The following is a 22,246-nucleotide window of genomic DNA, read 5'->3' as shown; positions in this document are numbered from 1 at the left end:
AGACTGGTACTGGGTAGATATTAGGCAGCAGGTCAGTGGAGGGCAGGTGATTGCAGAGCAGATTGGGTTTGGCCTTGAGCAGGTTTCTGGACAGTGCTAATCAGAGTAGGCTGAGCAAACTTCTCTGGGGCAGATCGAACGTTGGTAAATGTTAAGATGGATTTCTAGAATCTGGCCTGATGGACATATTTTAGGTGGCCACCCTATGAATAGTGAATGGGGAACTTTGAGAGGTTTGCCAAAACGCAATCGAGGTACATGGATGAGCAGTCAAGGCTCATTCTCAGGAGTGTGTGTGGTCAGGGGCCCTCAATGAGTCCACATGGTATGGTCCATAAGAATCCAATTTAGTCAGTACGTTTAAATCATACAGCTATGTGTTATAGGCCTTTCAAATGCACTGCAAAATTTATCTAACAGGTTGTATTATAACACAATACTCTATGATACAAATATATACTATAACCACAGTTCAAATATGCGTTACAGTGACTTGCAGGAAAGTAGATTTAAATGCAGTAAATGATGAAACCAGGCCACAAGTTAATTCTAAAACTTGAGCAGTCCAAACCCCAAGATGAATGGGGCTTTTTGCCCAAAAAGTCACAGGAGCCATAATGTTTCTCCCCTAAAAGGCATCTCTGCAGATAAGTTACAGTAATATTTTCTTAAATTTCAGGCTACTCTACCTAGGTTCAACGACCAAAAGGAGAGTGGAATGGAATGCAGGAGACAAAGGGCCTTGTTCCCAATGTTCTCCTTTGGAGGACGGGGGGGTTTGAGGGGTCCGATGCACTGTTTACTTACTCCCGCTGACTGATTTTTTCAGATGTCATGTGGATCATCTGGTGGTTGCTGGGCAATCGCTCTTCCAACATTGGTTCATATGAGTGATGCCCAGGGTTCTTCTTGTCCAGTGCTGCTGTAAGATGCCACCTCTGGCAATGAAGAAACGCAAGAAACCCAACGCGGACCTCCTCAGGACACTTCACAGGTTGGAGAAAGGTGAGTTCCAGAGACCGTCTCTGCACATGGGCGACGACAGGCATCCTCCCCGTCGCGGTCAGACGCTGCTCCATGACAGGATCCCTTGATGTTGTGATGCTGAAATTAAGGGAGAAGGCGACTTGTGGCACGAGCTGGTGACCACCGAAGTTCTGGGCTTGAACACTAAAAATGCAAACATTTTATAAATCAATGAGCAAAAGGCGAGGGAAGTGAAGCTGAAAACTTTATTTACCTTTAAAAAAAACTCAGAACAGGTTTAAAAAACGGAACACAAATATGGGGGGTCCTTAGGAACTATGGAAGGAACATTTCTAAAATAAATCTTTCCTAGCAATATAAAATGTATTAAATAGTCTATTTCCTCCTATCATTTATTAGTTGGACAGATAGCAGGGCGGGTGCCGGGCCTGAATCGACTTCTTCAGTGAACTTTAATCTTTTAATTTGGCTTTCAAGATTTCATTCAAATCTTCGAATCCCTTCTATTTAGATTTAAGTCTGTTCAGTGCCTCTTTATACCACTTACTCCAAAAAATAGGTACTGCATTGATTTGGGCAGATTGTTCAATTTTTACATTCAAAACCTCTCTTTAGATGTATCATTTTGTATGTGAAAGGTACCTTCAAGTGGTAATGGGTTATGGCGATTATTCATTTTGTTTGCATTAGCACATAACGTTCTTTTAATGATTTACATGGCCAGCTATTGTATACATGTAACATGTTGCTGAGTGGTGCAGGCACGTCTTTAGACTGACCTGTACCCCTTCTGGCTTCCTTACTAACCCAGGCACTTATTATGAGACCCTACCTCTCACAGAACGCCTGCCTGACTATTGCACAGGCAACTATAGGATCCAGGCTGGACTATTGCAACTCTCTCTTCTCTGGCACCTCTTCCAACATCCATAAAATGCCGGTGATCCAAAACCCCCTAGAGCAGCGCTCAACATTCAGAGAAAAGAACACATCTCTGCCCTGAGAAAAAAGGTCCACTGGCTCCCAGTGCGTGAACGGATACTATTCAAAACTTTGTTAATCACACACAGATGCATCACCAAAACGGATCCCCCTTATCGATCAGCAACCATTCAAAAGGTCCAAGCCTACAGACCAACCAGACTGGTCTATACTCACAGACTTTTCTTGCAGTTCTTCAAACGATCAAGAGCTGGAGGTTCAAGTTTCCCGGCAATGGCAGCTAAACATTGGAACTCCCTGCCCACCTAAACCTTGAGCCAAAAAATCCTCCTGGGCCTTCAGAAAAGCTTGAAAAATGCGTCTCTTTGTGTAACACCTGAACATTACTTCTCTTTCCTTCCCTTAACCCATGTAACCGGTTGTAACAGCGCCTTGATGCCCTTGGGTTTATCACGCTTTATAAATGTCAAAATAAATGTGCCAAAAATGGACTGTTCTAAAGGAGTCCTTCATCAACTGCTGGATCCACATTCACACACACACACACACACACAGTTAAACTTCCTATTGTCTGCAACCCTCATTGGGGAAAATTCTGGGTAGTTAAGAAAAGGGGACGCTCTACTAATTGGCCCTGAGATAGGAGAAGAAAGCTTGCATTAATAAAAGCAGTGCAGGTGCTGAAGGGACAGAAAGAAATCTGCCTGGTTATGGTGTCCCGCATACCCTCCTCCAATCCGCTCCTCCCACCCCCACAGCTCTCCCTTGCTTACGATACCTTCTGCCAGGAAAGGTCCTCGGTGCATTTGTAAGCCAGGATAGCCATAGACAAAGCTTCATACACACCCATTTAAACACTTCTGGTGTCTGATATTCTCCCCCTCTGAAGTGGACTATAACCCTCACTGACTGACTGACCATGTACCATATAACTTGATCAAACTGATCATAGTTAACTCAAATGACTGCATTCATCTAAAGGACAGTCTGCAAACTTTCTTTACATTGTTAGTTTTCTGTTTTGATGCAGTGCAAATGTGTGTTAGTATTCCAGACCTGACCTGACACAACTTTTACAGATTAGAAATCTGACCCCTTCTTCCAACAAGTCTGCATCTGATCTCGCTGCAAAGCAAAAATGCGGCACCCTGTCTAAACCCAACAGAGGAACACCACTTAAGTTCAGTCCTCTTTTGATCACACAGCTAGATATTTGGAGTGCTCTTCTACATGTCGGGTGTGGCGTAGGGGTCCAGAGGAAGGCAGTTCACAAGCCCGTCTCTGTTCTTCAGGAGTGCCAGCAGGTCAGAGATATGGTTACAGAACAAATTAAAAAAATATAGCAAGAGACAGTCAATTTATTACATTGCAATGCAATACCTGCAGCATGTCGACTTAACTAAAAACACAAGAATATGCAATGCACACAGCAGTCCTTCATCCAGTAATGAAGCTGACGATTGGCTCCTTATTAAATTACCTCACTCTTCCTTGAAGAATTGATACTGTTCTTTAGAGATGCATTCTTTGGCTTGAGGAACCAAACACCTGCTTGACACTTTTTAATGTTTCTTACACCTGGCTCATCCCGGAGGCTTGGAGCCCTACAGATAAGGGGTGTAACAGCCACTTGTATTCCCTAAAAATAGGAAAATACTCCCAAAAAGAAATGTAGAGAGTAAAAATACTCCCAGCAAAAAATTGAAAACAGAAACATAGGGGTCTATCCCCCTGCTTTTTCCTTACCGCTCCAGAGATATGTCTGGACCAATAATACATGTAGAAGCCCAGGAACAACAATCTATTACTAGTGCCTGATCTGCAGAGCTGAACATATACCTTTTAATGGGCATGGGTAACTTGCTGCAAAGAATTACAAAAATCATTTTTGTTTTACAAGCTAAAACATATTTGTATGTGCTTAATAGCAAAATACTCCCATTGAGAATGGGACCTACTTTTGTACCCCCTAAAAATCATTTTAGCACCAACTTGAAAAAATATGGAGTAAAATACTCTCACTTTAAAATCTTACCTAGAGCACTGTTTGGAACTTCTGAATGAGTCCCATTTAAGAGGTATCCTTGAGTACTACCGGCCATCTTCTCTGACTCATGGCCTTCTAGGCGTTTCCATTCACAGTCTTGCCTATCATTATCAAAAGTGCATCCTGTACAGCTTACTGATGCCAAGGGTCACCAACCACCTAGTCCACATTATCATTGTACCCGCATAAAAGGGTTTGTTAGAACTACTGCTTGTTTCTAGGTTTTTTGTCCATCATAAAACAAAACACAAACTAGAGGAATGATTTTTCTGATGCTGTTAATCTGCTTAGAATCACATGCTGTGCATATGGTCCGACATTCAGTGGTAACCGCAGAATATTGCATCTTGTCTTTCGTGGACCAAAAGGGGAAGTCGGCATAGGCGTGTCCGTAACACTATCCCTATCGTGACGTGTAGTGTACCCAAAATCACCCACGCGCCGAGTTCCCTGAGATTGTTTTTTTCCGGCCAGATAACTGCCCTATAGCAGAGCTCTTACTAGAGACATTGTTTATCTCACCGAATGGTCGGTTATTCCCTGTTAAGTCACTTCAACTACAAGAACATCTTCGACGAAGTCTACGGGGAATTCGTCTACGGCTGTGGATTTCGGCGCCTAAGATCCGGCAGCCGGATTTTCCACATGGTCGGGCCTTCTGGCCGACCTATACAGTAGGGAGAGTGGGGTTGGGGTGGCCATATTGTCGGTATGTCTTTCCTCCTTTCCCCCTTTTCCCTTTTGGTCTGGTCATCCTTCCCTTTAGCTATGGAAAGGACTCCTTTTAGATTCTGCCCTTAGTGTAGGGTTAGATATCCTTGGAAGGACGAACACAGGACGTGTAACGCCTGTCTCCCCCTAGAGCACGATGAAAAGCGGTGTGCGGCTTGCAAACTCCTTCGGCCTAAAACCCTTAAGGAGCACCGTGTAAAGCGGTGGGCCGCATACAGTATGTCACGGGTGGAACCCCTTTCCCCCACCGCCACACCCACTGAGATTGACGGGGGTACTTTGGATGACCAAACATCCGTTGCGGATGTTATAGACCTTGAGGCGGACGCTTCTAGGTCCGCCACATCCGTCCCCGACCCTTTAAGGCCTGAATTTGGTCTCGCTACAGGACAACACCCGGCGACAGGGGCGTACAAGCGCATTGCACTAAGCACACAACCCCTATACCGATTTCGACATCTTCGTTGAAAAAGGTGAAGGCGCCAACAGGGCTGCCGAAAACTTCGCCCGTTTCCTCGGATCGTTCTGATCCAAAGCCTTCCCCGCATCCGCAGCAGCGTCTTGCGACTGGGCAGTCCAAATCAAACAAGGGCACTACCCCAAAAACTGCAAATATTGAAGCGCGGAAGTCCGACGCTACGACGGTCTCAAAGGCCGCAGTAGGCCCGAAAACTACAGCTAGACCTCTACCCGAAAAACCGACCGCTAGGCCCTCTAGCACCGCGGAAGGTAGTTTACCTGCTGGTAAACCATCGGAGCCTTTGTCTCACACCGATTCGGCGACTATCGAAGACGGCATCGAAAGAATTACAGCAACGGTGGGTCTTACCCCGGTTCCACCCAAAGTTATGGGACAAGCCGCAGAAAAAGTTTCAGATGTGGACGGGGATCCGGATTCTTACGACGCTTACGAAGATAGCCAGGAGCCTCTCTCCGACACCCTAAAGGACTCTCTTTGACACCGTAGGGTGGAAAACGTCGTATCTCCACCTGCTGGCCCATTTGGGTCCTCTAAATGGACTACAGAGAAGTTCGAAGGGTGTATGGCTCGGCTGGGGAGGATTATCGGGTTTTCTGACCATCCTCCGCCGAAAAGGGCTCAAATGGACCCTAATCTCCAGATTGAAGACCAGTCACACGTCTTCCAGCAGGAAGACGTTGTCCATATGGACACATATAGGGACATTTATAATGAAGAAGAGGAAGCTTCATTTCTTCAAAGCTATGAGGAAGAAAAACAGGATACTACGGACAACTGGGAAGAAACCCAGCAGGAAGGTCTAGACCCATGGACACAGCAAGATCAGGAATCTGATGTTTTGTGCCTGGATTCTCCTCTGACCACCCCAGCTCGCCTGGCCTCTCCTATGGATGACCAAATGGCATTCAACTCCATGTTGAAAAAAGAAGCTGAATACTTCAAAATTTCCACTCAGGAGGCGGTGCCTGAGCAGGATTTTGTGGACTATATCCTTAAGGAGAAACCTCCATCTAGCCAGGCCATACCCCTCCTCAACTCTGTGAAGAGAAGGGTGGCTCCCTCATTGGTATCACCAGCTCAAACCCGGGCAGTGAACCCAAGAGTCGAAAAATAATTTCGGCCTCCCCCTTGTGACCCTCTATACATCAGAGGGCACGCCATCCCAGATTCATTGGTAGTGACTACCACTCGGAAAAGGGTAGGGGTACTCCTTGTCACGGGGGAGTCACCGCCGGACAAGGAATCTAAGCGATTGTATGCCCTTGGCAAACATGTCACGTCAGCAGTCGCATACACTACGCGGATTGCTAATAATACTACACTATTGGCAAGCTATGCTGACGCCCAATGGAACTTGCTCCAGAAGGCCTCCAAGAGGTTCCTGAACCTGCAAAATCGAAGCTTCTTTCCATTGTAATGGAGGGAAGGCAAGTTGACCAGCATGTGATCCAGAACACTCTCGACACTGCGGAAACTGCAGGCAGGTCTCTGGCCCAAGGGACCCTGCTGAAAAGACACGCTTGGCTGCGTACGTCTGGTTTTAAACCGGAAGCTCGAGCCTCCCTCATCAACAAGCCCATTGAGGACTCAAACCTCTTCGGGAAGGCGGTGGATGAGGCTTTGGAAACGGCGAAGAAGGAGCATGAGACTCTGAAGTTTCTGCAACAGATTGCACCGAAGCCTTCCACCCAGAGGGGTAATAACTCTCTGTGGTCCTTTCGAGGGCAAGCCCATGCTGGTCAAAAAAACTACAGCACGGGAAACTTCAACTCAGGACAGACTTCTGGAAACACTGCATACTAACCAGCAAGGGGTCAGAAACGTGGCAGAGGCCCCAATCCCAGTGGAGCCACAGCCTCTGGCCAGAAATGACCACCAAATCCAGGTCCCCTCCCATGTCACCCCGGTCGGAGGGTGATTAACATCTTTCCTCATGGCATTGGAGGGAATAACTTCAGATCAGTGGGTCATAAAGACGGTCGCCCAGGGTTACTGTGTGGAATTCGCTCGACCTCCACAATTCAGACCGCCGCGCTCACTGCGCCTTTCACCGGACCATCTGGAGATCCTGAACCAAGAGGTGGAAGCGCTGCTGGGAAAGGACGCCATAGAAGCTGTCCCTATTTTTCAGGTAAGCAAGGGTATTTATTCAGTGTACTTCATTGTACCCAAAAAGGATCTCACCATGCACCTTGTTCTAAATCTGCGCCCAGCAAACAAGTTTATAAAACCCCAGAAGTTTTGCATGGTAACACTGCAGGAGGTGATTCCATTGCTGAAACAAGGGTACATGGCAACATTGAACATGAAAGATGCATACTTTCATATTTCAATGTTGCCGGCGCACAGAAAATATCTGAGGTTCATGATCCAGGACGGGCATTACCAGTTCAAGGTACTCCCCTTCGGCATCGCCTCGGCACCGAGGGTATTTACCAAAGTCCTGACAGTGGCGGCGACACACCTGCGCTGACTATCAGTCTCAGTTTACCCTTACCTCGACGACTGGCTCATTACGGGGGACTTGTTCGACGTTTGTTTTTTGAACACCCAAAAAACAGTAGATCTCCTGTTCAGTCTGGGTTTCTCAATCAACGAAAAGAAATCCAGTTTAGTCCCCCAGTCAAATAAAACCATTTCTGGGAGCTCTAATTCGGACGAAGGACAGTCTCATCTTCCCCTCCAACTGGAGGGTTCAGAACATGCTTTTTCTGATCCCTCAATATGTAGCTAGTCTGGAGGTGACAGTGCGCAAAGCCATGCGCTTGCTAGGAATGATGACGTCATGCATATACTTGGTTCCCCACACGCGACTGCGCATGCATCCCATGCAAGAGTGGCTCAACAGCCAGTGGTGTCAGGCCAGCGGACAATGGGAAGATCTGGTAGTTGTCTCGCCAGCCCTCATTCTCTCTGCAGTGGTGGTCAAGAGAAAACCTCTTGAAGGGGAAGACCTTCACCACCCCTGCAGTGGAAGCCACTCTCACGACAGACGCATCTCTCACGGGTTGGGGAGCTCACCTGCTTCAGCAGACAGCGCACAAAGTGTGGTCCCCTCAAGTAGTGTCCAACTATATAAACTTACTGGAGCTATAAGCGGTGTTCAAAGCACTAAAGGCCTTTCAGATGCAATTGCAAGGGAAGAAAGTGCTGATCCTAACGGACAGCACTACAGCAATGTATTACCTGAACAAACAGGGGGGCACTCACTCTCCAGGGCTATCCAAGCTGTCCCAAAACATTTGGATATGGGCTCTCAAACACAAGATGTTTTTGTTGCCCCAACATGTTCCAGTGGAACTCGATCTTCTGGCAGACGTACTCAGCAGAGATTTTCTTCTGACAGAAGAATAGGAATGGCGGCTACATGAAGACATTGTATCCAACATCTTCGCAGAATGGGGCTTCCCAGAGATCGACTTGTTCGCAACTCAGGAGAACGCCCAGTGCCAAGCCTACGCCTCCAGGTACCCCCAGAACCGATGCAAGGGGAACAGTCTCTCGATAACATGGTCGGGGAAATTTGTTTACACTCTGCCCCCCCCCCCCCCGCCCTCGACTCCCCTTCTCAACAAGATAGTGCACAAGATGCACCAGGAACCATTTATCATGATACTGGTGGCCCCCTTGTGGGCCCGCCAACCCTGGCTCGCTCACTTGATGGAAATGTCCCTCTCCCCACCAGTAAAACTACCCTGCCCTTAAAACATTTTGTCTTAGGACATGGGGAGACCCTACACCCATGCCCACAAAGCCTGAACTTAGCAGCTTGGCTCCTGAGATCATAGAGTTTGGACACCTGCAACTCCCTCAGAGGTGCATGGACATACTCAGGGAAGCGAGAAAACTGAATACATTTTATTGCTATGCCAGCAAATGGAAACATTTTGTCATCTGGTGCAATTCCAAGGGCGTCAATCCCATCGATTGCTCACCCACACACATTGTGCTGTATCTAACCCATCTGTTGGACACTGGGTTAGTCTTCAATTCCCTAAAGGTTCATCTGGCTGCTCTGTCAGCCTACACCACTTCACAACAAAAGGTGTTGTGGTGGAAAATACCGGTGATTAAAGCCTTTATGGAAGGGGTTAAGAGGATTTATCCTCCCATTTCTCACCCAGCCCCCGGATGGGATCTGAATGTGGTTTTGACCAGGCTCATTGGAGCTCCATTTGAGCCTATACATAAAGCAAGTCTGAAAGACCTGACTTATAAAACTGCCTTCCAAGTGGCTATCACTTCTATCAGAAGGGTTAGCCAACTAGAGGCGCTAAGGTAGTTCTGCGCACACATCCCAGATTTGCGCCTAAATTCATCTCAAAGTTCCATGTGAACCAATCAATCGAACTACCCACTTTCTTCCAGAACCCTACTAACCTGGCCGAAAGAAGCCTACACACACTGGATGTGCGCAGGGCAGTCATGTTTTACCTGGAAAGAACAAAACCACTGAGGAAGACTAAACAGTTCTTCGTTTCAGTGGCAGCTGGTAGAGAAGGGGATCCTGTCTCTAAATCAGCTATCTCAAGGTGGATTGTCAAATGCATCACACTATGTTACACTCTTGCTAAGAGAGAACTGCCCTTCAAGCCTAGAGCACATTCTACTCGAGGCACCGGGGCATCCATAGCATTCATTGCAAATGTTCCTCTCAAGTCCATTTGCAAAGCGGCAACCTGGAGTTCTGTACACACTTACAAAAACTATTGCCTAGACACTCATTCTAGGTCTGATTCTCAGATGGGACAAGCAGCACTAAGACATCTTTTCTCTACTGTTCCTTCTCACAACCCACCTCCAACTCAGGGTACTGCTTGCTAGTCTATGCACAGCATGTGATTCTAAGCAGATTAACAAGCATCAGATGCATTACTCACCGTAATAGCATTTCTGATGATTTGTATCTGCTTAGATTCACATGTGCCCTCCCTACCTCCCTGCTCGGGGTGGAGGGAACATAGACGTCTTACTACTTTCTCTCTTTATGTACTCACTCACTATAGCCTTGGGCTACCTCATGGCAGAAAAAATACAATCGGAGGGACCTCGGCGCATAAGGGATTTTGGGTACACTACACGTCACGATGGGGTTATTGTTACAGACACGCCTATGCCGACGTCCCCTTTCGATCCCCAAAAGACAACATGCAATACCCTGCGGTTACCACTGGATGTCGGACCAGATGTCGGACCATACCACTGGATGTCGGACTTCTATAAATATTTCTGCGAGTGGTGTTAACCTGAACTAGCGAAGACTGAAATACTTAGAGATTGTGTGCGCCGACCCTAATTACTTGCATGACTTCTACTGCCCTTGCTTCCACCTCTTGTCCCCCACCTAATACCCCACTATCCATCTTCTTATTGAGGAATTCCATCTTTGTGAAGTTTATCAACAGCAATCCTAGTGCTCTGACGTGACACCAACCTAGGCTCAAACTCCCAAATGTGATGCCCCACTGAGCTTTCTTTTAGCAGCCAGCTACACAAAGTCCTCCCAAATATCCCACCTGGCCCGCATGCCAAACACTGATCTATAGAAATGACTTTCTACAGAACAGTCTCTCTGGATAATATCCACTGACCCCAGTGCCTACCCCAAATACATTTTTCAAAATGTCTCTTTTCCAGTGGTATGGTGATCTGTAAAATACATTACAAAAATTCAGTGTGTGGTGTTTGGAATTATTCATTCAAATGCACATCAAAAAGCTTTTCTGAGAATGACATTTACTTGGTGAAAAATGTATTGTTTTGTTCTCGCACTACCATACCAATATTGTATCCAGTAGGATATCCTTTTTGCTGTGGTCAAATAATTATTACACACGTAGTTAACTTCTTGTGTTTGTTTGAATTTCAGACCTTAAAGAATCCGTCCTTCCCAAATGGTGTTTTGAAACTGGTGCAGTATACCTGCATGGATATGACAAAGAAGGAAATAAGTTATGTAAGTTATGTGGTACTCTTTATTATTTCTTTTGGCTTCAAATTGTTTTTTGCTTTTTGTCTTAACTGGAGAAAAAAAAACACCACAGGGTACAGGAAAAAAGCCTTATAAATGTATGGCAAATTCCTTTTAATGATAGCTGTAGACTTGGTTTGCCGTGTGGTTGTTAACCAATAGGTTTATCCAAATGTTTGCTACTTTCATGCACAGTAAAAGCTAATACTTAGGCACATTTAAAAGTCAAAGATTTTTTATTTGCACACATTTGTCTTTACTGATCCTGCTTAATTCCTACTTGTTCACTTTCTTTTCTGGTTCGCTTCCTTTATCAATTATTTATCCTGAGTGAATGTGGTCGTGCCATGATATGTATATCAAAGTGTTTGCAGATATGTTTCAAAAACTCTGAAAAATACATACCGATCTGTTTTCAACATGACAATATTAGTTCATGAATTTATTAGATATATTTTAAAGTGCTTATACAATACTTCTCAACAACATTTTGTAATCTCAGCTGAAACAATGTCCTTTGCTGCGATACGATCGACTGCACATAGCTCGCATCATAGTCACTTTTTTGCCTCCCGTGTTGCTCTTTCAACAAAACAGGGGAAAAAAACTTGTACAACAGTGGCACCTGTCTTGGAATCGCGGTTTTAGCCTCTTTTGTACAGCATCATATTTATTACATGTTTTTAATAATTCCCTGACTATGTGTGCATGTATAACTATTTATATATTCTCTTTGTGGATTATTTTGAGGCCGCACCAGTTTTCTTTTTAATTGTGTTTAGTTTTTGTAGTCTGTTTTGTGAGAAGGAATGATTTTTAGTAAGTATGTAATTATTCAGACACATCTTGTATTACATCTTAATTTTCAAAACTTATTGCATCATATCATGGTGAAAGAATGAAATCACATGAATGTGTATCTTAAAAACATCTACCTTGACAAACAAAGACAAAATAATTATGCTACACTAACAATACATCTATCCTACAAACCCCAAAGTACACTTAAACAACATATATATTTGTACAAAGATACAAGGGCCCATGATCATCCTTGAAATTAAAAGGAACCAGATCAATTGGTCAACAGAAACACATACGTGCGATATGGGTAGTGCTTCAAATGATGCAGCACTTGTAAACCAGGTATGTTCTGTACAATAATGGTGCTTGTTTGTTACCATCAAAAGTAATCACTTTTTTTTAAGAAAAAAAAAATTTGAAAAATAAAACATGTCATATTGGCATGATGTTGACAATAGGATAAAACATGTGCTGGGTTAAAGGTATAACATTGTTAAAAATATGGACAACTTTGCACCTAAACACTATGATGTACGCTATCTCCCAAATATTGTGGATAGTCACGTGACAAAGTGCGGAAACGTCACACTATATCGAGTAATTATGGTATCGGTCTTTTTGTACACCGCTACCATTCGAAACACCAGCCACGCACGGAACAACATGCACAACAGTATAAAATAAAAATACTAGGAGACTAGCGAGATCGTTTATAGAAGAAGAACGTGACAAACACTTGGTTGAAACAAAGTGTGAACTTAATAGGTTTAGCTCATTTAAATTAACTGTCCATGCACTAAATGTATTTAACCAATTATACATGCATTTTTGGAGTGACTACACTGGTCCCATAAATGGTCAACCTTACCCCTACGATTCTATGATTCCGAGAATCTGCTACTGCCCTCTCTGTATAAAATCATCAAAGTTCTGCATACCAAATAATAACTAAATGCAGGATCCTTCAACTTTCTAGTAACATGCAATCTACTGATAATTATTGCCTTTTTTTTAATTGCCTGGTGTGGCATAATCGTATGTTCAGTTACCAAGGGAAACAGGATAATTTCTGGTGGTGATTTAACTCTTCCCCAGTTATGTTACTAATCATTACTTAACCGGTACCCAGAAAACACTCAGTTTAGGGCAAATTGCACACATATGCAACATAGCTACAGTGACCTAGGTGCATCATTTTGATGTTAAAAAAACAAAAAAAAGGTTCAAATGACAAATTTTACATCGTTATGTAAACCGTAAACGTAATCTTTTAAAAAAGAAAATATAAAGGTATTTCTGTTTTTTTTTACTAAAATAGGTAATTATGTGTAAATGTATGTATTTGTTATAAAAATGTGTCTTTGATTTCATTTTGATTTAGCAGTACCAGGGAAACCGCACCATATAACACCCAGGTAAAGCCAACGCATAATTATTTGCAGTAGCCTATTTCCAGTCATGAATGAACACCTTCAAAATGGGGAGTGCTCGCCCGCCTCCCAAAAAGCAGCAGCATTCCAGCCTTCCTCTGCACTCTTTTGCTTGGTTTTGATCTATTTTATGACTTCTAGAGTAAATAGTCTTTCGAGGGGATTTGGTCCTGCAACGTATTCCATATCTATGACATATAATCACCACAGCTGTGCTGCTTCGGAAAATCTTTGGCGTCCTGCGTCGATGACGTTGATACGCCGCCCTCGAGATCCTCCTCTGCCGGCCGACGTCACTGGATGTTATAAGTAGGACGCACGATGCCCGTAGCCTCAGTTCCGTTTTTTCCGCAAACGTGTTCACTTCGGAGATCTCGGCGTGCCTCGACTCTTTGGAGTTTCTTTTCTTGCTCGGTTCTTCAAACCTGTTCGTATTGTGAAGTATATTCTTCTTGAAGATGTCTACCTCGTCTTCCACCCCGCGTCCGGGCTTTAAGAAGTGCGGGGACTGTGGGTCCAAGATGTCAGTGACAGACTCGCACAACGCCTGCCTCTGTTGCCTCGGGGAGGCCCATCACACAGATGACTGTGTCGACTGCCAGTCGCTCACGTCCAAAGCCTTGCGGGAGCGCAAGAAGAAGTTGTCGGTAGGTAAGGTGTCCAAGCCACGAAAGTCGAGGTCTGCGGGGCTTTCGACGGACGATTCGAGGGGCGACTCTCCACATCGTCGTCGGAAGTCCAGTGGGTCTCGGTCCTGCCACTCCTCTGCCTCTTCGAGGCACTCCCAGAAGCGCAGTCATCGGTCGCCTTCCCCGTCCTCATCCGAGGACTCTGCCCGTCGGCGGGTCGCTTCTCCCACCAAGTATGCAACTCCGGAGGAATGGGCTTCCTTCGGGAAGAAAATGTTAGCGATTCTCGAATCGCAGGGCACTGGCCCATCCGCGCCTCCGAGTGGGGTCGGTCGTGATCGGTCGAGAGACACCGCTCGCACGCCTTCGGGCTCGGGTGGTCAGCACGATTCACGGGAGAGGTCCTGCTCGGACAAGGGGAATCGTTCTCGTCATGCCCGTTGCAGGTCCCGTTCCTCGACGCGCTCGAGACTGTGTGCACCTGTGGTGTCTTCGAGGAAGATGTCGATGCCGGTGTCGCCGAGGTCGTCGGCAGACTCTTTCGAGGCCCCGCCTCCAAAGAAGTCGTCGACGCCATCGGCGTCCAGGCTGTCAAGGGAAATGCTCGGACTCCGGCCTCGAGGCTTGTGTCGATGCTGTCGGCGCAGTGTTCGGCGTCAACGCCGATTCACTCGATGCCTTTCGAGGCTGTTTAGACAGGGGTACCCCGGGGCTCGGTGGAACCGCCTAGAAAGGCTCTGGCCAAGTTCAAGCATGGCTTTGTTCCACATTCTGTGCCTTCTTGCCGCTATCTTGAGTTTATTTCAGAGGTGGATGAGGGCTCTGATGATGGCATGGTTCCCGATACGGTGCCAGACGAGATTCTCTCGGGCCATAGCCAAATTGAGGACCAGAGGCAGTCCCTGCACGATGCCAGTGGGCTGGACACCTCTCCGGAAGTGGAGTTTTGTAGGCCTGAGCCTGGCACTCATGCCGACTCCTCGTACCGGCGCCTTATGTCTAGGGTCATGAGTACTTGGGATGGTCTGCTCCCCTAGGGGATTTTCTTCAGGATGACCTTACGGATATCTTCGACCAAAGTCCACCAACTTACCCGGTACTGCCGTTCCATATGGCTCTACAGAGCAGGGTGGCAGCGGCTCGGACTGCTCCGGAGAGTCTCCCGGCAGTGGGCAAGTCCTTGCCACGAAAATACCACCTAGCCAGTAGCGACCCCTGCTACTTGACCAAGCACCCCACTTCGGAGAGTTTGGTGGTGCAGGCGGCTACGGCCCCGGCAAAGCAGGCATCGTATCCTACCATCCCTCCTGAAGGGGACGACAAGCGTTTTGACGGCTGGGCGAATAAAGTGTTTTCTTCAGGAGGTATGGCGCTTCAGGCGGCCAACTCCGTATGTGCCTTGTCGCGTTTCACGCACACTCTGTGGAACTGTGTTTACTTAGCGGCTGACCATGTTCCCGGAGGGGACGAACGGGATGGTTTCCTTGCCATGGTTCAGGATGGCCAGGATGCCATGTGTGAGGCCGTTCAGTCGGGTTTGGACATAGCAGATTGCGTCAGCCAGTCCATGGCGGCGAGCACCGTAATACGCAGGTTTGCGTGGTTGCGGAAGTCGGTGTTTGCTCCTGATGTGCAGGCCCGGCTCCTCAACATGCCCTTTGACGGGGAACATCTTTTTGGCAGCACGGCTGACGAGAGCCTTGAAAGGTTGCAGACCTCAAAAGCTGCAGCGAAGTCGTTGGGAGCTGCGGTTCGCCAACCTCCGCCTTTTCGTCCTAGGGGACAGCAATGGATGGGAGGTTCCTTTCGTTATTACTCATCCTTTGGTAAAGCGAGAGGAGCTGCCAGTCAAAGGGGCCACCGTAGGAGTGCCAGAGTGGAAAACAAGGTACGCGAGGTGCCAAGGCCGCTCAGACTGTTGCCCCTTTGCCCTCAGGCAACGCCGCAGCCGCTTCAGCTCAGTCATGAGGCCATATCCCATGGTTCGCCGGTTGGGGGAAGGCTGGCGCAGCATCTTGTAGAGTGGTGCGCCATTACTTCAGATGTGTGGGTTCTGGAGATCATAACCCATGGCTACTGTCTTCCTTTCCGGCAGAAGCCTCAAGACAATCCACTGGGGAATCTCTCTTTGAAGAGTCCGGATCCGCTCCTTGCGCAGGAAATTCAATCCCTGCTGGAGAAAGGCGCCATATAACTGGTGCCTGTAGCGGAGTGGAACAAGGGATGGTATTCCCCTTATTTTTTGATTTCCAAGAAAGACGGGGGGGTTGAGAGCCATCATGGACTTGCGCAGTTTGAACAAACTCCTCAGGAAGGACAAGTTCAAGATGGTTACTCTCTCTCAAGTCCTCCAGGCCCTTCAACTTCAGGACTGGTTGGTGTCTCTCGACCTCGAGGACGCTTATTTTCATGTGGCGATCCATCCGTCGCACAAAAAGTACCTGAGGTTTGCGGTTGGCGACTCGCACTTTCAGTTTCGGGTCCTGCCGTTCGGATTGACCTCCGCCCCAAGGGTCTTGACCAAGCTCATGGTAGTGGTGGCAGCGCACCTCAGGAAAGGGGGGGATTCACGTCTACCCCTACCTGGACGATTGGTTGATCAGGGCGCGCTCTCCCGAGCAAGTCCTGGATCATCTGTCAGTCACTTGCCACTCCCTCCACAAGCTGGGCTTCTCCCTCAACTTAAAGAAGTCCCATTTGACGCCAACTCAGAGGCTCCAGTATATCGGCGCAGTGCTCGACACGTCCCTGGGGCAGTGTCTTCCTCCCCAGGTGAGGGCTCATCACATTCAGCAGATGGTGCACAAGTTTCAGCTTGCCCAGAGTCTCCCAGCATTCGAGTTCTTGAGATTGCTCGGCCTCATGGCATCCTGCATTCTTCTGGTGCCAGAGGCCAGGTTGCGGATGAAATCTTTGCAATGGGCACTCAAGCTCCAGTGGTCTCAGTCCTCCAGCAGGTTGTCGGACCCTGTTCAGGTGCCGTACTCTGTCGCCCAGGACCTTCTGTTGTGGGCCGTAAAAGACAATCTGATGAAGGGGGCTCCATTTTGGCTACCCTGGCCGGAGGTGAAGATCGTGACGGACGCATCCCTCATGGGATGGGGAGCTCATGCCAACGAGTTGACAGTCAGCGGTCGTTGGTCTCCGTCGGAGTCCAGACTCCATATCAATCTGTTGGAGCTGAGGGCCGTCAGGCTAGCCCTGAAGGCTTTTCTGCCGACTGTGCGAGGGAGGAATGTCCTGATCCTCACGGACAACACGGTGGCCATGCACTACCTCAACAAAAGGGGGGGGGGCAGGGTCACTTCCTCTGTGTAGGGAGGCGATGCAGCTCTGGTTCTGGGCAATCCAGCAGGAAGTTTCGATCTCGGCAGTTCATCTGGCCGGAGACGAAAACGAGACGGCGGATGCTCTGAGCAGGCAGAGGGCGATCTCTCACGAGTGGGAGTTGGCTCAGGAGATTCTCCTGGAGATCTTCGCCCTTTGGGGGACCCCTCAAGTGGATCTCTTCGCCTTCAGTGTCAACCAGAAGTCCGAGAAGTTCTGCTCACGGGAATTTCCTCCAAAAGGAGCCTTAGGATCCGCGTTCGTGGTGGAGTCGTCATTCCCACTGCTGTACGTGTTTCCTCCAGTCCCCGTCATCCCGCAAGTACTGCGGAGGTTACGGAGGTTCGGTTCCCGGATGATCCTCATTGCTCTTGCGTAGGCCTGGAGGACGTGGTACCCGACCTTCTCGACTTGTCCATCTGCCCTTCACGCCGTCTTCCCTATTGAGACGATCTGCTCTCGCGGGAGGGGGGGGGGGGTCAGATCCTCCATCCAGAGGTCCGATTCCTCAACCTTCACGCTTGGTTTCTGAAAGTTTGAGGTATAAGGATTGGAACCTCCCTGAAGATATGATGAAAGTGTTGCTCTCGGCCAGACGGCCAGCAACAAAGTCCCTGTACCATTGGCATAAGTTCTGCGACTGGTGCATGGTTAAGAATGTGGATCCTTGGGGCGTGGCTAGCGCGCGAGCGAGCGATGCGGACGTGAGCCGAGTGAGCTCCCGTAAGCGCCGACACAATCCTGTACTTTTATCCTGATTCCTGGGGACATCGAGTGACATCAACGCCACGATTGTGCCCGTGAGGCTGTGGGCTACGACCGGCTGAAATCCGGGCTGTCGTCTGCCCGTTTGGAGGGCCATAATCTGCAATTTACTGAAGGCCGGGGGCCCCCGAACTCCGAAACCAAGATGGCCGCCGGAGCTTGAGGGCAGACCACCTCCTGTCTGATTGGGGCTTGAGGCGGCCTGGGGTGGTGCGGCACACGCAGTGGACACTGACTTTTCTTACAACCGGAGGTCGCCCGGACAAACGGCTCCTGCTCTTGGGCGGTCTCGACCCAGCCCCGAGTGGTGGAGGACGGCAGCGGCCTGGCCCGACAGTGCTAGAGGTAGGTGGGATTAACTCTCCCCTCCCCCCCTGCTCCATACAGACGGTGGATTCGTGGAACCTGCGTGTCGGAAGGTGCTTGGAGGACCCCGAGGCCTTCCACCTGGCCTGTTGCGGGGCTGCGACACGGTACACCGGAGTAGATCCGGAAGGGCGTAATTAGCACTGTTCGACCTACCGTGCCGGACGCCCCACGCCTCCCCGGAACTATGGGGAAAGAAAGGCAGAAGAAACCCTCCACACAGAGTAGCATGGACCAATTTGCCGTCGCCACCACCCCGGCCCCGGCGGCCCCAGCAACGCGACCGAACTCCCCCAATGGGGAGGGCCCTCTTTCTCTCCATGATGTAATAGCGGCCATTGCTAACTCCCGATCCTCCATGGAGACCAAAATAGATAGCATGGCGGCAGACGTCTCCTTCCTACGCCACGATCTACAGAAGCTAACCTCCAGAATGGGAGAGGCGGAACACCGTATTTCTGAAGTGGAAGACAATATAGGCGGGATTAACCGCCAACTGTCCCAGGCCTTAACCCGCCTTAAGACCCTTGAATCAAGAGTGGAGGATGGAGAGGGGCGATCCCGTCGCAATAATGTCCGTATCCTGGGTCTGCCAGAAGGGGAGGAGGGACAGTGTATGGAGCTGTTTTTGGAGCAGTGGCTTGTAGACATCTTCGAGGCCACATCCTTTTCAAAGTTCTTCTCAGTGGAGAGGGCTCACAAAATGCCGGCGGGTAGACCACCCCCGGGTGCCCCGCCACGTACTATCATCGCCCGCTTACTCAACTACCGAGATAGGGATGCCCTCCTGCAACTGTCGCGGGCACAAGGCTCGATTACCCATAACGGCTCCCGAATCGCCTTTTTCCCGGACTACACCCGAGAAGTGCAGCGGGCACGACAATCGTTTGAGCCACTCAAGAGACAGCTGGCCCAACTAAATGTGAAATATGGCCTGCTCTTCCCGGCCCAACTGAAGATATATCATAGTGGAACCACGGTTCATTTCAGCGACCCGCAAGAGGCATGGAAATGGGCGGAGGCCCATATAGAAGGTGATTGGACTGCGAGACCGAGGAGACCGAGAGGAAGACCGAGGCCCAGGCACGCCTCCCCGAGGGGAAACCCGGAGAGGAATGAACAGGGGGTCCTGGACCCCGATGCAGATCAGCGAGAACATTGACCGGACTGTCGCCCCTCTGGCCTAGTAATAGCGCTCTGAAGTATTCTTTCTGTGTACTCTTAAGCCGGACGCATGAGTAGTCCACCATGGAAGATGTTGACACTGGCGCATGGGAGGGGACTCTGGAGGAGCCTCTGAAACCCCCCCCACTAGCCGAACTTCCTCCTTTCCTTCTCCTTTTCCCTTCCCCCCCCCTCTTTCTTGTTCATCTGGACCCGGCCCTAGGGTCTGGGTTCTTGAGCTGCTACCTTAAGTTGAAGGTCCAGCTATGTTTGGGCGACAGGTACTTCGTGTTGGGGTGGAGTATAGGGTGGGGGTAAGTTGGGAATGTTTGAAAGTTTGTTTGTTACTTCAAGACTGTCATATGTTTACAAGGGACACGAACCACTGTCTTTGGTCGAAGTTACTACTCCACCATCTCTCACTGATTGCTACAATCGTACAGACCCCCATCATGTGTGATAGATATCCTGTGCACAGACTCACGAGACACCCATGCGACACACCAAATCCCTGAAGTTCCTCACCTGGAACGTGAATGGGATGGGGTCTGGGATTAAACGGCGCCTGCTTAGGCAATTTCTAAATAGACACTCCCCTGATGTGGCCCTTTTGACAGAAACCCACCTGGCCGGATCACACTGTGCCTTTTTTCAGAGGACTAATTACCACCTTGCCCTTCAGGCGGGGTACACAATGGGCTCCAGGGGCACCCTCATCCTGATACACAAGCGCATTCCATTTACTCAGCGATTGGTTGAGCGTGACCCAAGGGGTCGATACGTGTTCGTCATGGGGACCGTCTGGGGTCAGACGATGGCCATTGCCGCAATTTATTCCCCACCCGGGTTGGGACAGGAATTACTGGACGATCTTACTACCCTTATAGGGAAACACCATCCTGATACGCTCATTCTGGGGGGTGATTTTAATATACCATGAATGATAGCTTTGACCGTTCCCATCTCCGAAATCGCAACCCTGACACCTCGACTAGATTGGCCAATTTTGCATCGGCCCTTGGGCTCCGAGATGTATGGAGAGAGTTACACCCGACTGATAGGGAGTACTCCTTCCATTCCGGCGCTCACGGCTCCATGTCCAGACTGGATTACTTCTTTTTGCCACATACCGATCTCCATAGGGCAATGTCCGCAGATTTACTCCCCCGGGGCATTTCGGACCACTCCCCCCTCTTAGTTGAATTGCGTATGCAAGGTCCCCTTCCCCCTAGAACGTGGAGACTTAACAATTATTATCTGGGGTCCCCGGAACTGATAGATCGCCTGGAGGAAGTTTCTGGTGAATATTTCGAAATTAACGAGAAGTCGGTGGACAGCCCCGTGATATTATGGGAGGCCTATAAAACAGTGCTAAGGGGTGAAATCCTTTCTTGGACGACACATAAAAGAAACACCCGGCTCCGGGAAATATTAAAGGCCGAAGAGGAAGTGAGAAACAGGGAGATTGAACATATATCCGATCCTACGCCCGAGACCCACCGATCCCTCCAGCGCGCCCAGGAGTGCCTCCGTAACAGAACGATGGATGACGCCAAGCAGGCCCATTGGCAGGCTAGGGCGAGGGTGTATGAACTTGGGGATAAGTCGGGTAAACTGCTCGCTTGGTTGCAGAGGAGAGACGAGGGGCAGCGCCATGTCCGGGAAATTGTCACGGCACAGGGCGACACCCAACATTCGGACTCTGGGATTGCCGAGGCCTTCACAGAGTTTTACTCAGATTTGTATCGGGCTCTGACCTCACCACTAAACCCCTGCCTCCTAGATGAGGTGACGCTGCCGACCCTCTCGGGGCAACAGAGGGACCAGCTGGACTCTGCTTTATCAGAGGCTGAGATTGCAGAGGCACTGTCTCAGCTCCAGTCGGGAAAGGCACCGGGCCCGAACGGATTCCCAGTTGAAACTTGGCAGAAGCTAGGAGTAGACAAAACGGCCTCTCCTCTACATAGGATGTTTCTTGCTGCCCGGGAACAGGGTACCCTCCCACCAGATCTTTGCAAGGCCACTATTGTGGTCATTCCCAAGCCTGGCAAACCTCCACATGATTGTGCTTCTTATAGACCTATATCGCTGATTAACGGGGAAGCTAAGGTCCTTGCTAAGCTATTAGCGAATCGGTTGCAGTTAGTCACATCCTCCTTGATCCATCCGGATCAATGTGGTTTTATGCCTGGCAAATCGACTCGGATGAATCTGCGCCGCCTCCATTTAGCATTGGAGAGATCCCCGATTATAAACGAACCCTTGGCCTTGTTGGCAATTGATTTTGAAAAGGCGTTCGACTCCATTCGATGGGACTACCTTTGGGAAATAATGCGCCGCATGGGGTTCGGAGAGGCGTATTTAGGCTGGGTGCAGCTACTTTATGCTAACATCAAGGCGGAAGTGAGAGTGAATGGCTGGTCCTCTGGGTCCTTCCCCCTGGGCCGTGGTACGCGACAGGGATGCCCATTGTCCCCTCTTTTGTTCGCCCTTGCTATCGAGCCATTAGCTCTTTGGCTTCGCCAAAACACCGCCTGGAGAGGATTCAGATGGCCGGAGGGACACGAGGATCGTACATCCCTGTATGCGGACGACCTCCTT

General features: G+C 48.9%; 1 protein-coding gene across 2 annotated transcripts in view; it reads left to right on the top strand.

The window, feature by feature from the left end:
- Positions 1-22,246, top strand: part of MOSPD2 (motile sperm domain containing 2) — an 879,929-nt gene that overhangs the window by 118,271 nt on the left and 739,412 nt on the right. For both annotated transcript variants that reach the window (XM_069637064.1, XM_069637066.1), the window contains exon 4: positions 11,059-11,145. In XM_069637064.1, the coding sequence (XP_069493165.1) occupies positions 11,059-11,145 (87 nt within the window). The remainder of the gene's footprint in view (positions 1-11,058; positions 11,146-22,246) is intronic.

This window comes from Ambystoma mexicanum, chromosome 7p (genome assembly GCF_040938575.1).
Source record: "Ambystoma mexicanum isolate Mex_15411 chromosome 7p, UKY_AmexF1_1, whole genome shotgun sequence".
NCBI lineage: Eukaryota > Metazoa > Chordata > Amphibia > Caudata > Ambystomatidae > Ambystoma > Ambystoma mexicanum.
Note: the sequence above shows the minus strand (reverse complement) of the source record. Positions and strands in the feature narration are given on the sequence as shown.